Below are 14,534 nucleotides of genomic sequence, written 5' to 3'. Positions count from 1 at the left end.
GCACGAGCCTTCACATATAGTCAATGTGGGTCAAATCACTGTTACTTATAAGATTTTCGTGACCGTTGTACATTTTGGTATGAAATTTTAATGCCTTGAGTGGTTAGATTATAGTGGTTAAGATACGGTAAGAGTATCAGCCTTGTCATAGTGACATGCATGGGTGTGGTGTGTCAGAAGACAGTGACATCATAGGTTCACCGTACGTGTGCAGAGAAAACCGGTCCGTACCGCCCCATTACAGCCCCACTTTTCTTCTAGCATTCACGAGGGAAGGTCGGTATCTACCAGCGTCTGCTGTTCAACTTCTTAGCGTTGCTTCACCGAGCCCCCAACACCACAGGTGAGTGGGTCGCCATGTTTCACACCACACGACGTGAACTAGCTTTGCGGAGATTTTGTTTTGACATTTTTTGAACGATCACAAACTTGTAGATTCTTGTCACTTCTGCACTGACAGTTTGCACCATCAACCGTTATGAAAATCTTGCTCAAAACGTTGCGATAGTGGTCTAGGTTCGTCAGACGCAGTGAAAACGTTAAAAAGACCATATTTTGTGCGTATTGTTGGTCAATTCTGCGAGTTGTGACTGGTGGGCGTGTCCAAAAGACGAGGCTGTACCTTGTGGCGCGCCAAGGCCACTGATTGTAGCACTGCGGTTTAGAATCTGACCGCAAGGTCGTTTTGTAGTTCCATCCAAACAATTGATCATAAAAACTGAATGTTTTAACAGTCACTGACTACGCAACCTGTACGATTAGAGGGTGATATTCAATCAAAAGGAGGGGGGCTGTCTTGGTTAAGCAGATGACCTGTTCCTCTCCGTGTATACTTAAAATGCTTGCTACAGGACCTTTGGTATGCCTCTACTGTACTGCATGGACTGTTACTTCTCCATTAAGAAGAACATTTCATGTCTTTAACAAAAAAATATACAACTAATGAGGAAATCTTGCACGCTCAACTGGGTGTAACAGGGTACGCCTATCTTAGATCTAAAGATTCTTCTCCCAAAGCCATTATTTGTAGTTTTCTCTGCTTGACTGGCCAAAACCGGTCCGACAGCTGTGAGCAATGCCTTAAGGTATAACGCGTGACATCACCAGTCCCTTGTAAAACATACATTAACTACCGTAAGAAGTGTTGTTGTAGCTGACACAACGACCATAATCAGAAACAACAACAAAGGTAGTTAATCTGCAGTATAAAAAAAGCCGCAAGGGGCCCTGGCAATCCCTTTGAAGTTGTACAAGTCATGCACCTTGAGTTGTTTAAAACTGCTCGACCGCAGAAACAAAAAACACAATCACAAACACAACCATATTTCAGGTAACATAACCACCTTTACCTTTGGTACCTAGCTTCAGTGCACAGTGAACCAGTAACACCTAGCCTTAGTGCACAGTGAACCAGTAACACCTAGCTTCAGAGCACAGTCTACCAGTAACATCTAGCCTCAGTGCACAGTCTACCAGTAACATCTAGCTTCAGTGCACAGTGAACCAGTAACACCTAGCTTCAGTGCACAGTCTACCAGTAACATCTAGCTTCAGTGCACAGTGAACCAGTAACACCTAGCTTCAGTGCACAGTCTACCAGTAACATCTAGCCTCAGTGCACAGTGAACCAGTAGCACCTAGCTTCAGTTCACAATGAACCAGTATCACCTAGCTTAAGTGCACAGTGAACCAGTAACACCTAGCTTCAGCACAGTGAATCAGTAGCACCTAGCGTCACTGTACTGTGAATCAGTAACACGTAGCTTCAGCACAGTGAACCAGTAACACCTAGCGTCACTGTACTGTGAACCAGTAACACCTAGCTCAAGTGTACGTTATTCTGGTGCTCTTATGGCACGATTTCGCATTGGCACGTGCAGCCTGAACTACAGTCTCTTTACTCGTGGATTATTGAACAGCCCAGCTTGTACCTGCGGATGCCAATGTGAAACCGTCCCACATTACCTACTCCACTGCCCCATGTACAACTCCCAACGATCTACTCTCCTTGGCAAACTATCCAGGCTCATAGGACACACCTTAGATTTTACAACTCTTTCTGACAACGCAAAAACTGACCTTTTACTCCGTGGCAGTACCGCATTCTCATCAGTTGTTAACTCCAATATATTATCACTTACCCAAAACTTCATCACCACATCAGAACGTTTTTAAAAGATTTCAATTTCCCCCTTTGTTATTTATGTACTGTGTCCTCTTTGCCATCATTTATCATTGGGTGGGGAACCGGACCTGCGCTCTTGAATTTCTTGTATTTACTGTTTTTTGCCTGTCTTAAAGTTGCGATTGTTTCTTTTCTTTATTATATGTATTTATTTAGTGATGCCGTCAACATAAGTGCTCTCCACTTGAGTGAGGCACCACCATGTCCTGTATCCTTTTTTCATGTGAATGAATAAAAAAAAGTGTACAGTGAAGCAGTCATAATTGCCCTGATGAAGATAACAGAAGGTCATCGAAACGTCGGCTCTTATGAAACATGTGGTTGTAGGAAGAGTACTGAGGAACGGTCATAACATTACAGTTCCCTATGCAAGAACCAAACGACTGCAGCAGTCTTTCCTGTATTGCGCCATCAGACTTTACAATAACTCACCTTATGGGTCTCCAATATAAATTGAACCTGACTTGACTGGATGCAATTAGTATGGACATGGTACTCAATTCAGGGGGACGTAGTTATTCTCCCCCTGCTGATGTACATTTGAAATAGTGCAATAAAAGAAATTGGAAACAAAGAAGCTATTTGATATTTCTTTTTTCTTAAGATAGATGTAGAATTTGTTGATCTCTTCTGTTCCCAGGACAACATGGCAGCTGAGGTTTTCAGAAAGTACGACAAGAACGGTGACGGGACCATCGACAGGTCCGAAATCACGGCAGCTCTGCGGGACCTGGGATTGAATCCCACTTCGGGGTTCATTGAGGTAATAATTCAGCACTCATAAAGGTTCTCATATGAGTTGCTTCTTTTTAACTGTGACAGCTTCGATTATGTTAGAACTAGGGAGTGTAACGTAGAAGTATACATCTTTTGTAGTCTTATAACAAGAAGTAAATGATGTGGACGAGCGATGTACTTTAAAGCAAGAAAATGTTGTATTTTTTTCCTTTGAGGTCAATTTGAGCTTCAATTATCCAATTCGATATTTGTTTGTTCGTTCGTTCCGTCTATATAACTATATCATCGATTCTGGCTCACTACTATTAAGAGAATATATATTCCCATTGTCTGGTGTCTGTTCTATTCCTTTAGTTTGGTGTCATCTTTCAATCTTCTAATTAATCATTAGAAACTTAACACATGAGTAAAAAGTGTCGACAGACTTTTGGCGAGGCCTCAGGAGCGGAGCCTTTTGTTGATTCTATGTTGGGACGTCTTTTTTCAGACGGTGCTGAAGAGTTGTGACGAGGACCGCGGTCAGACGATTAGCGAAGACGAGTTTAAGCATTTCCTTGACGTATTGGAGCAGATCAAAGGTCTTCAACAGATGTTCAACGAAATCGACGCGGTTAGTTCTGATATATTCATCCTTTGTTTTTCTGCATCCTAAATTATAAGATTCAGCATACCGCGGTACCGGTGAAGACCGAAGTAGGCGTATTTAGCTAATCATTGGGCTTGATATCAGCCTTTATATTTAACAAAATCGTTTGGTGGTACTTGTGTTGGGTTGAAGTTTGTTCTACACAGTTCGGCTTCTGTTCTAAACAATGAGACAAATGGTGGATTGCTCATTCCTTGACAAAGACTAGAGTTGCACAGTCGAAAATTTGGGTACGTCCAAATCTCTTGCGTTGGAAATTACAGTTTAAACTGCTTTATAAGATGTGGCGTTTGCCATTTTTCAGGACGGAGATGGGAAAATGACCGTGAAAGAGCTGCAGGATAAGTCCATGAAGTACTACAAGGAGAACTTCAGCCAGGAGAAAGCGGAGTCGATGGTAAATTTTGCAGACGCGGATTCTGACGGCACACTGACGGCCGACGAGTTCATTGCGGTTATGTTTAAGGAGAAGGTCTTTTCTTAAAAATGAAGGGACCCATTGGCTCCATGGAGAGGCTCAGAGCCCTCACATGTCGAGACAACTAGAAGTAGAAGCGAAGCTATGATTTCGATATTATGGGGCAGTAGCATGCCTGTCCTATGCAGTCTTAATTATAAGGGATTAGTGTTGGCTCGAAAAGACCAAGAAGGAAAACGGAGTTGAGGAGTGATAGTAAAGGACAGACAGCCAAACAGCTAGACAGAGGAGAGAGACAGAAAGAGAGAGAACAGGGGAGGATGGAAACAAAAAGAGTGGGGTGGAGGTGAGAAGGAGATATAGTAAAGGGCAGACAGACAAACATCTAGAAAGAAGGAAGGATAGAGACAGAAAGAGAGAACAGGAGAGGATGGAAAGAAAGAGTGAGGGAAGGAGAGAGGGGATGAGAAAGACACTATACAGATCACAATGCACATTGAAATTCTAGAACCTTGCATACAAACTTCCTGGGTGGTTTGATTCATTGACTAAATGGATCTTCATCTTCAAAGAGATAGATGCACAGGGGCAGGATTAAGGTCACAACATACTTATGCTGAATAAAGTTACTGATTTCCTATTTATTCAAGCTAAATGGATCATTTATTCTGAATAAATAGGATGTCAATACTGGAAAAATCACGCCTCTGTATTTATTGTTGCCTTTTTTAAAAATCTCATACGTTTCAATTAGATACGGTTCTCTGAAGTTAAGACAAACAAATACCTGCATTCTAACCATATAACCATTTATAATAACGTTGGATGATAATACATTACCTTTTGAAAAGCACGGAAACACAAGATACCGTTTTTGTATTCAAGTGAAATTGACATGTTTTTGGCAGTAAAACCATGCAGACATATTCACCACCGATACTAAAAAAATGAGTTATCTTTTTTTTTCTTTCGGGAATTCCAATTATGTCATCAAAAAAGAACACGTCAACCGAGGTAACGGACGACTGTGATCACAATAATCAAATAATACATTCATGAAATGCATATATGAGACAGGCATAATGAGAAGAATTGATTTTGAGGGGGTTCTGTATCTGTATAGCCGGTATAACCGCCGTTCGGCGTAACACAATATTTATGAAATTGACACATACTGCCCCACATTAGCACATTTCAATCAGTATTTCATACTTTGGACACTGCGGAAACAAGCCTCGAGGTATGAGTCCTTTATTTTCTGGGTGGTACCCTAAAAATCAGCCCAGGGCCCTTCCAGTAACCATTTTTCGTCAGAAGAGCTATGGTCAATATACATTGGGATAGTGTGGTTTTAACTATGTATATACGTAGATAAATGACTACAATATTGACCTTTAAAAATCGGGGTTCCAAGCCCTGAAAACTGCATGGGGTGCCTTTAAGTGATTTTATTATACAACCACATTCCTCTGCAACAAAGAATTTGTCACTACTGTAACCTAAATAAGATTGAAGACGAGAGTCCTTTTATTGTAGACTGTACTCTATATAATAATGAGAGAAAGATTCTCTTCAATTGTATACAATATTATTTCCCTAGTTTTAGATTTTTAGATAGAAAAGAAAAATTCACTTTCCTCATGAAACTCGATAATCCTCGTACTATAAACTCCATCTGTTCTTACATTTACAACTGTCTAAAGAAGCAAGAAGAAACCGAACCTGTATATATGTAGTTTTACTATAGATATATTACATACAATAAAGGTCTTTCACTCATTATATTGTGTCGAGTACCGATCGCCCGCCAGCGTACATCGATACATACCGCCAGCCGCTCCCGTCAATAAAATAGCTTTACTGGGAAGACTTCTGGCACAGTTTTAAATCAAACCGAACTTTAAAAATCGAAATACCATTAGAATGATGAGCATCTGAATTTATTTACAACGGTGTACAGCTAGACTTCTATCAATTCCATCGTTCGTGAAAATATATGGCCTTTTGCGCTTAGTAGCCTTTTACAGTAGTGGTATATGAATGGCGGATAGGCTTTTGACCGAGTTTTTGCACTCAACTACCCCCATCCATGGCTGTCAGAATAGAAAGCTGATGCCATCATCTCAACTCATCACTTTCCGTGCCGAGGACCGTAAAATGACCTGATATGCTCCTGCCTGCATTTTGGTCCAGGCAAGCAGAACTAGAGCTAATCTAGATCTAACCATGGAACAGAGAGCATCACCACCAAAGGATTAGCCTCCTGTGCAGGCCTCCGGGCGGGTGGGAGTTTTGATACTGCGTTTTGTAGAATTTTTGACGCGTTCTTTTGCCGGCCATTCTACAACCAGCCACGGAGGGTACAAACCTTCTCTGGGCGGCTGGTTGTAGGATGGCCGGCAAAAGAACGAGTTAAAAACTCTACAAAACGCAGTATCGACACTCCAACCCTAGTCTCTACCAGACTAACTATGCTGGCAATATATAGGAGAATAATTGCTAGGGGAGTTTGGCCGCCTTGTAGGTTTGACAGGCCGCGCTACTACCTCCCCGCGGCCGGACTCCCTTGGCCAATTTTACTCTCTTTTTTTACCGAATTCTACGATCCGTATTCCCGTAGAAAGGCCTGGTGGAGGCTACTCCCACCCGCCCGGAGGCCTGCACAGGAGGCTAAACCAAAAGGGTGCCAATCTCGTCAGACATATTGCACGGGCCTGTGGGGATCTGTGCGAAACGGTGCGGCCGTGCACTTAGCGTGATGAGGTCGACCGCAAACTCACCTTGAGAGTAATTGGTACTTTCCTAGGTCAAACCCTAAAAACAATAAATGTGGCAGGCGTGTCACACTCTGACGGACACGCCCCTTTTTGACCGCACTCTACTAGATTGCCACGCGCCTGATGAACGTTATCACGTGATCCGCACGTGATGCTTTAAAAGTACGGCCTGGGTTATTACTGATGATTTGCTTAATTGCACTTTGACCTTCTGCTCCGTGCAAAAATATGCACTGCACCAGATGTCGGGGACAGACCGTTATTCATACCCGGGGAGGGTCCGTATAGGGTAAACTTTAGATACAAATGAAATCCGCTACTTAAATTCATTTGACACTGATGAATATAGATTAAGTTATGATACGTGATGTTTTATCACACTTTGAACCTGTTTCTTGAAACCCATCTTTCTCCCCCATCTATGAAAAACGTACTTTCCCCCTCTCGCCGGAGGGGCAATAAAAGGACTGCGCGCTGCGAAGGGATTTCACTTTTGGTAACAGGAGGATAGTTTTCACCGGCATTCATCTTCGCTTACAGAAGGATAGTTTTTTTTTCCACGCAACTTGTTCAAAACGGTAAGTTCACAGCTGGCAATTGGTTTTTTTACTGAAGTACTGAAGTATACCACCACGTGCGTTTGTGAGTGAGATAAAGGCGTAAAATGTGCTTTATGATAACGAAATTAATATAAGCTGTACCGGTATGCGGACAAAGCGTATTACAAAGTATTGTGGTAGGTAGGAATATTGGAATTATAGGAAGAGCGCGGGCATTTTAGTATTTGGGTGATGAAGTAAGTATTTTTTCATTGATGTAAAGTTGATATCCGTTTCATAAATGCGAAGTAGACTCTAGTTTTGCAGTTGTCTCATCTTTAGTTTAGATAAGGCTGCTGACGGGGCGTGGCAATATTTTTTCTATTTTGTGCCAGATCTTTGTAGGTCACTTAAATGTACGACGTATTTCCGACAAAAGGTAGTCCAAAATACAATACTCCGTCTATGTACCATTCTAGAATCCGGACCCAACTATAACATATATCAAGGAAAAGCAAACTGCAATTTAGTTTTTGTCTTCCTGTTTCACATTGCAAAACAGAAGGAAAGAAAAATTATATTTTTCTCTTTAATTACAGAAAAATAAGAAAGATGGCAAACGTTGAGCAGATCTTTAAGAAGTACGACGTGAACCGTGACGGACACATGAGCACTGCGGAACTGGAGGCCGCGCTCAAGGAACTCAAGGTCGTGCCGACCAAGGGACTGATCGAGGTAAGGTTTCAACAATTCTTTTATTGCACATTTTGCGCCACAGTGGGCTAAGTATAGCCTCCGTAGCAGGCTTATAGAGCTGAGGGTTTGGTGGTCTTCGGCTGTTTTCTGATAAGCCAAAAAACGGGGGTATTTCAAACCAGGCCGGCTATGTTGTCTTTATGCAATCAGAAAATAGCACATAAAAGCTCCAAAAGACAATGAAGACCCCCTAAACCCCCAGTTTTTGGCATGCTATGGAGGCTATGCTAAGTATAGGATACTACAAAGCATCACGAACAGATATAGTTAGCAAAATCTCACCTCACCTATCCCTTGACCTCGTTGAGAGTCGTTGGGCCAAAATGATTTGATCCACTATCCTCCTCCGTTTAGCTCTGTCCTCCATTTCTCCCATTGCTTCAGCTAAGCTCAATCCGGTCCACTTTTTTTTATTAACAAATACCAAATACAAAATAAAAATAACTATGAAATAAACTCAACTTTTATATTCGGCTTTCCGTCATAGTAGAGGTAAAATAACATATGTTTTTGATGGAAGGTTTATCTGGTTGTGTAAGGAATATGATGTTTTTTTTACAGAGCTTAAGTGTATGAAATAGAGAAACAGGTTGACATGCTATGTTGACTCTGCCACGTTCGTTGTAAGACCCTTCTACGACAGCAGATTAGGTACATTCGTAGGCTAGTCGTGGGTTTGTCGTACAAAATTCGACAGTCAACAAATGACAAAAATTGTCATATTGTCATATAGATCATAATTGTCCACGGTCAATTCTATTAGCAAATTCCCTGACAAAAAACATCGTACGTTGAATGCATGCGTAGAACACCCATCGTGCGCTGAGGCACTGGGGCAATGTTGAAATAGAATATGTTTTGTAATAAGCAATATTAGATACACTGAAGGCAATTAGTGGCCTACATAAATGAATTACCGGCCGGGAGCACAGATGTGGCATGGTATCAATCACTGTCTAGTAGTTTCCTCATCAGCTTGTGGATTGAAATTACCAGATCGACAGCGGAAGGGATGAAATTTGTGTTTCCCATTTTCCCAAATCGTAGCGGGTACACCGGCAGTATTATGTCATTGCTGCTTCAATTTGTAACTTTGTTTCCTCTGTGGAACATTAAGCAATTGTGCAACGTATCTGTCATCATTCATGCAAGCTTCAGCGTCTTTTTAATTCCCAAGGATTTGGGTAAATAACGCTGTAAATGGATACAGGAACTCGAGAAAGACAGAATAAAGCAGGAAAGGGGATACAATGTAAGAAGTATTCTGTCCACAAAGCGCGTTGACCAAAATTGAGTGGCTACCCACTTTCCCTAAGGGATAAGCTTAAAGTGATGAACAAAAATTTATTTGACATGAAAAAGCCATTTTATTTCTTCCGCTCTTTTGACAACATTCTTACCTTTAAATTTAAAGAGTCAATGCTTTCTGTGAAAATGGACAAAATGTTTTTTTTTTAAACCGCAGTAATGCTGAGGTCACATTTCCAAACCGGGGCCCGACCGGGCAGTCTTATGGACCGATAAGTATGGTATAAAAGACAAGGAAACACAGAAAGATTTTAGATGATAATCGTGGGCACTATTTCTGTATATTCTTGATATGAAGTGTTAGTTTTTCGTTCATACAGACAGCCCGGCCGGGCCCCGGTTTGGAAATGTGACCTAAGCTTAAGTATTACGTATGCGTGTGCAGCTTCGCCCATCTGTGAGCTCATTCCGCACCGTTAGCCTTAATGGATGAGACGTAATAGACTTCATATTTACGCCTCGCCACCTCTGTTAAGATGATTATCTTATCGAACTTGACAGAACGCGATTGTCTACTCCATTTCCATTATAACTGTTAAGTAATAGAAATTGTGTGAGAGTTCTTAATGGGTTGGGCTCTTTTCTGATATATATAGTACGCCTAAGGCCATGTTGATTTGATTATATGGATGACATCCTCTGGGAACCCCAAAACTGATGCGCGCGTGCGAATAAAAAAAAGTTTTGCAAAAAAAAAAAGTTGCTTTCACTATGAAATCTACATGGTCATGAAGGTTGAACAAATGGCCCAGAATATGTTATGGCGAATAATCTACTCTTCGAATTCATTTCTTTACATTTTTGTCTTTTTTCCTTTGATTTTGGCATTCTACGACATTGGTATCGTTTCTAAATGTTTTCCTTGCAACTTATGGTGTATTTTTGCTCATTTAGCAACTGTTTTGCACGATTTACAGTATGGTTGAAAACTTTTTTTTTTTGGAAACGGCCGAAAATTCATGCGCGCGCGGATGTCATCCATATAATCAAATCAACATGGCCTAAGCCAGAGTTGTCACAGCGTGGTGATTTAATCAATTTGACGGGCGTGTATGATAGATTTGCTAATCCACTCAAGGTTTACCATCTACTGCAAGGGGTACTTAATATAATGAACAGGCTGCTTGCCAGAAATCGACATGCCTGGTTTTCATCGTACGTACGGGGGCCCGGTCAGATTTGTCAAGCCAGCGACAGGGTTTAAACTAAAGCTGGGGGCATTTTGGGACAGTTGCGGCGAACAGAATTTAGCTGTCTTCTGACATAAGGTTGTCGGGGATTCTTGCCTATGCTGAGGTCACATTTCCAAACCGGGGCCCGGCCGGGCAGTCTTATGGAACGAAAAGTATGGAATAGAAGACAACAAGGCACAAAAAAATAGAAAAAAAAATAATGGGAACTGTTTGCGTTTATGATTGATATAAATCATTCATTTTTCGTTAATTGAAACAGTCCGGCCAGGCCCCGGTTTGGAAATGTGACCTCAGCATAAAGCGCCGAATATGGCCTCCCGAACACTGCCGAGCCCCCATGGTTAGGAGTAGGTCGGGAGCAAGGTCGGCTATGGTTGGCTGGTGTTCGGCACGAAGTCGGCTACTGTTCGGCAAAAGTGCAAGGAAACGATCTAGAATAATAAGTCGTAGCTTCGAAACGAAATATCGTTCTTCGTTTGCTGTACACACTTAAACACAGACGGTTGTAGGAGTTTAATCAGTTTGGATTGATTTTTATTAATCTCAATCGATCGAAAGAGTTGAGTTGAGTGCCCACTCGTGGAACGAGAGCAGTTTCCTGTTGGTTGGCCTGGACGAGTCTTGTTCCCAGGGCACTTCATGGCGCGTGCCGTTACGTTAGATTGGCACGCCAGCCTCTTTAGTATATGCCACTTTTAATACCATCGACCTAGATGGCTCGGCGCACGCGGTGGTAAGCACTTAGTTATAAAAATTGGCAAACTATGTCAATAGATCCATCTAATTTCCTAACAGACGTATCGGTTTGTTTTGTACGTTCCTTTACGATAGTTCTTTTTTTTTGGGGGGGGGGGGGCGTTGTTTCTATCACTAAAGCACCAATTAAAAGGTGTACAAACCACGACAAATAGGTGGCGTGGTGGGGTCGTGTGGCGTAGCGGCAGTGCTCGACTCATGATCAGAACCTAGAGGTCCCGGGTTCGAGTCCTGACGTGCCACCGATCTTGTGCCCTTGGGAAAGGCACTTTACACGACTTTCCTCACTTCGCTCAGTTGAAAATGAGTATTGTATTGTCCCCTGTGTTGGTGACAGCATTAATATAAGTTGAAAAAAAACTTGAGTGTGCCGTCACCACGTCTTGTGAGTACATGTTGGAATATATAAAAAAGGGTAATGGGTATAACAAGCAACAAGGAAATTGCTTGAAGATGATAACCAATCCATCTCCATGTGTGCACACTTCCTCTCCAGGGAATTCCGCGAATCAGAAGTCATGAAGTTGTCATCATCCATCATTGTATTAATCCTTTTAACCTCCACAAGGAGACTCTCCATATACTAGTAATGGATTAATGTACCGAACTACCCTCAGCACATCCATGGATCATCATAATAAGTCAATCAAGTGTCGGAATTGGGAATATGCTAGAAAGGAGTGGGGTTTTGCACTCATGTGGCGATGACGTAAGTATTGTCCGCCATCTTGGATGGTTAAACCTGAAACATCTTTCAAGTTTTTGTATCCTTTTTTAGGTACCTGCTTTCGGCTGGGGAGGTAAAAGGTGATTGAAGGAGAGGGATGGGTTTCGGCCGCCTTTCAATGTCGTACCTAGCCTCCTGTGCAGGCCTCCGGGCAGGTGGGAGTTTCGATACTGCGTTTTGTAGAGTTTTAATGCGTTCTTTTGCCGGCCATCCTACAACCAGCCGCCCAGAGAGGGTTTGTACCCATGGCGCATTAAAAATTCTACAAAACGCAGTATCAAAACTCCCACCCGCCGGAGGCCTGCACAGGAGGTTATGCCATACCCTAGTGACACAGTAGACTAGCAACCTCTTCCCCTCAAAAAGGCTATGGGAATATATTTTCCTTTTTCTACCATTTTAGGTCCTTATGAAACAATATGACGTGGACGGTAACGGCCAGCTGGACCTGCAGGAGTTCACGCGGCTGGTGGGAGACTTGAAGCACTTCGGCAGCGCAGATCCACAAGAACTGCTGGAGACCTTCCGGAAAATCGACAAGGTAAAACTACCTTATGTAAAGAACATGTATGTACATGTATAAGCTGCGTAAGACCGGACTGTAAGGTTTGAACCACTCACATGGGGAAGGTCCCCTACTCTTTTCGATAAGTGTGATGGGATCTTTAACGTGCGTGGGGTGTACGTGGCTCTCCCCAAACACGAGATCTCCATTTAACATTCTATCCGAGGGACGTCCCTAACCGAAGCTAGGTACTCATTTCCACCTGAGTGAAGTGAGGAATGTCGTTTAAAGTGCCTTTCCCAATAGCAAGGGCACAAGATCAGAGACATGGGTAGGATGATACAGATCTTAAATTTGTTCCTGTCACTAAGAGTTACAACTTGTCTTGTGGCACTGTTCTAGAGCTTTATGGTGTCCGGGAGGAAGGTGGATTTGAGAGGTTCAGTATCTGTGAAGGTGGATGACTTAACAGGTTCAGTATCTGTGTATGTATAGCCCGTATAACCGCCCTTCGGCGTATCACACCAGGTCCCAGAGGGTAGCAGTGTTGCGATCTGACTTTAATCGTATGTTTCTTAGGACGGAAGCGGGTTCATCACCCCGGAGGAGCTGAAGACCGGGCTGAAGCACTTCTTCGGAGACGAGCCGGTGACGGACGAGATCGTCCAGTGGGTCATCGACGGCGCCGACAAGAACGCCGACGGCCGGATCGACATTGCCGAGTTTGCCCAGTACATACACATCCTGGAAAAGTGAACTCGTGCCAAAAAAAACTCTAGCTAGAATTATACCAGATTCTTTCAAGATCCAAAACGGTTACCAAGAGATAATACAGTGCATGGTTAGATCTAGCGATACATTCTTACAGGTAGTAACTATGATAGTTATACTAAACAAACGAATTTAGATCACAGTTAGAATTATAAATATAGCAATAGGATTTATGTAGTAACGGTTTCCGAATAACAAGGTGAATGGTGTCATCTAAGAACATTGGCAAACGGCTCTAAATAGAATTTACACTATGGTAGTAGTAAAAATACAATTCTGGACAAGAAGACGTAATTTCACGCCAGCTTGGCAACGAATTGTGTTACCAAATTTAAGGGGAACTTTCTTATTTCGTTTATTCCTCTATATTTCATGAACGTTAAGGTCACGACAAATGTTGGGTGCTTCAAAAGTACCAAAGTTAAATGCGAAATAGATAGAACAGGATAGGATAGAATAGATTAGAATAAAACGACTAGTTTAAGACATTGCTAAATGCTGCCATTTCTATCATATTCTGAAACTACAGTTTACATTGTCCTCAAATCTGGGGGAGGGGGGTATCAATTCCAACCATTTGTATATCAGATTGCCTAATTATAATCAGTCCGACTAAAAGTAGACCAGCAAATCTCATCCACTCACAGCATGCATGACACACATTACTGTAAATTCTGAATAAATTTCAATTCTGATTTCCAGGCGCTAGGCTGAGACGCTTTTCGTTTGAATGACGGGCAAAATGCAAAACAGGTGAAAACGGATGACATGTAGACTTGATAAAACGGCTTCAAGATCATGTAAAAGTAGTCAATTTACCTTTTAATTTTCTTAATTTAAAGCCGTTGTTTATATGTTTTTATTCACAAAATTGAAAACAAATGCACAAACGTTTTATTTAATAACATTAAGGGAAGTGTAAACTGAAGGTTTGGACATATGTTCATCCATTCTTAGTGTTTTATAAACTACCAAAATACCTGTTAGTGGTATGAATAAAGTTCAGTATACGCTCTAACAAATACCCCTGGTGTTGTTTTTTGTAGTGTCTGAATGTTTATCTAAATGTAAAATTATATCAACAGTTCAGTGTTTTTTTGCACGTGACGTTATGGCTGCCATTAAAGTTGACAAATTGACGTTTTAACTAGAAAGGTAACATTTGCATAGCAAATGCATACTATTAATGTTTACCTTCGCATATGGTCTGCTTTG

At 41.8% G+C, this 14,534-nt stretch overlaps 2 protein-coding genes across 2 annotated transcripts; both read left to right on the top strand.

Annotated features, from left to right (window-relative positions):
* Nucleotides 1–189: 189 nt before the first annotated feature.
* LOC109463930 (calmodulin-like) lies at nucleotides 190–4,671 on the top strand. Its single transcript, XM_019760826.1, has 4 exons — nucleotides 190–343; nucleotides 2,826–2,948; nucleotides 3,411–3,533; nucleotides 3,874–4,671. Exons 2-4 carry the CDS (start codon nucleotides 2,832–2,834, stop codon nucleotides 4,051–4,053), a joined length of 420 nt encoding a protein of 139 aa, XP_019616385.1. The 5' UTR covers nucleotides 190–343; nucleotides 2,826–2,831; the 3' UTR covers nucleotides 4,054–4,671.
* Nucleotides 4,672–7,276: 2,605 nt separating this feature from the next.
* Nucleotides 7,277–14,317, top strand: LOC109463929 (squidulin-like). The gene is made up of 4 exons (XM_019760825.1): nucleotides 7,277–7,342; nucleotides 7,903–8,038; nucleotides 12,447–12,584; nucleotides 13,128–14,317. Exons 2-4 carry the CDS (start codon nucleotides 7,916–7,918, stop codon nucleotides 13,302–13,304), a joined length of 438 nt encoding a protein of 145 aa, XP_019616384.1. The 5' UTR covers nucleotides 7,277–7,342; nucleotides 7,903–7,915; the 3' UTR covers nucleotides 13,305–14,317.
* The last annotated feature ends 217 nt before the right edge of the window (nucleotides 14,318–14,534 follow it).

This window comes from Branchiostoma belcheri, unplaced genomic scaffold (genome assembly GCF_001625305.1).
Source record: "Branchiostoma belcheri isolate BF01 breed outbred unplaced genomic scaffold, Haploidv18h27 scaffold13, whole genome shotgun sequence".
Taxonomy (NCBI): Eukaryota; Metazoa; Chordata; class Leptocardii; order Amphioxiformes; family Branchiostomatidae; genus Branchiostoma; species Branchiostoma belcheri.
The sequence above is the reverse complement of the archived record's forward strand: the minus strand, read 5'-3'. Positions and strand labels throughout refer to the sequence as shown.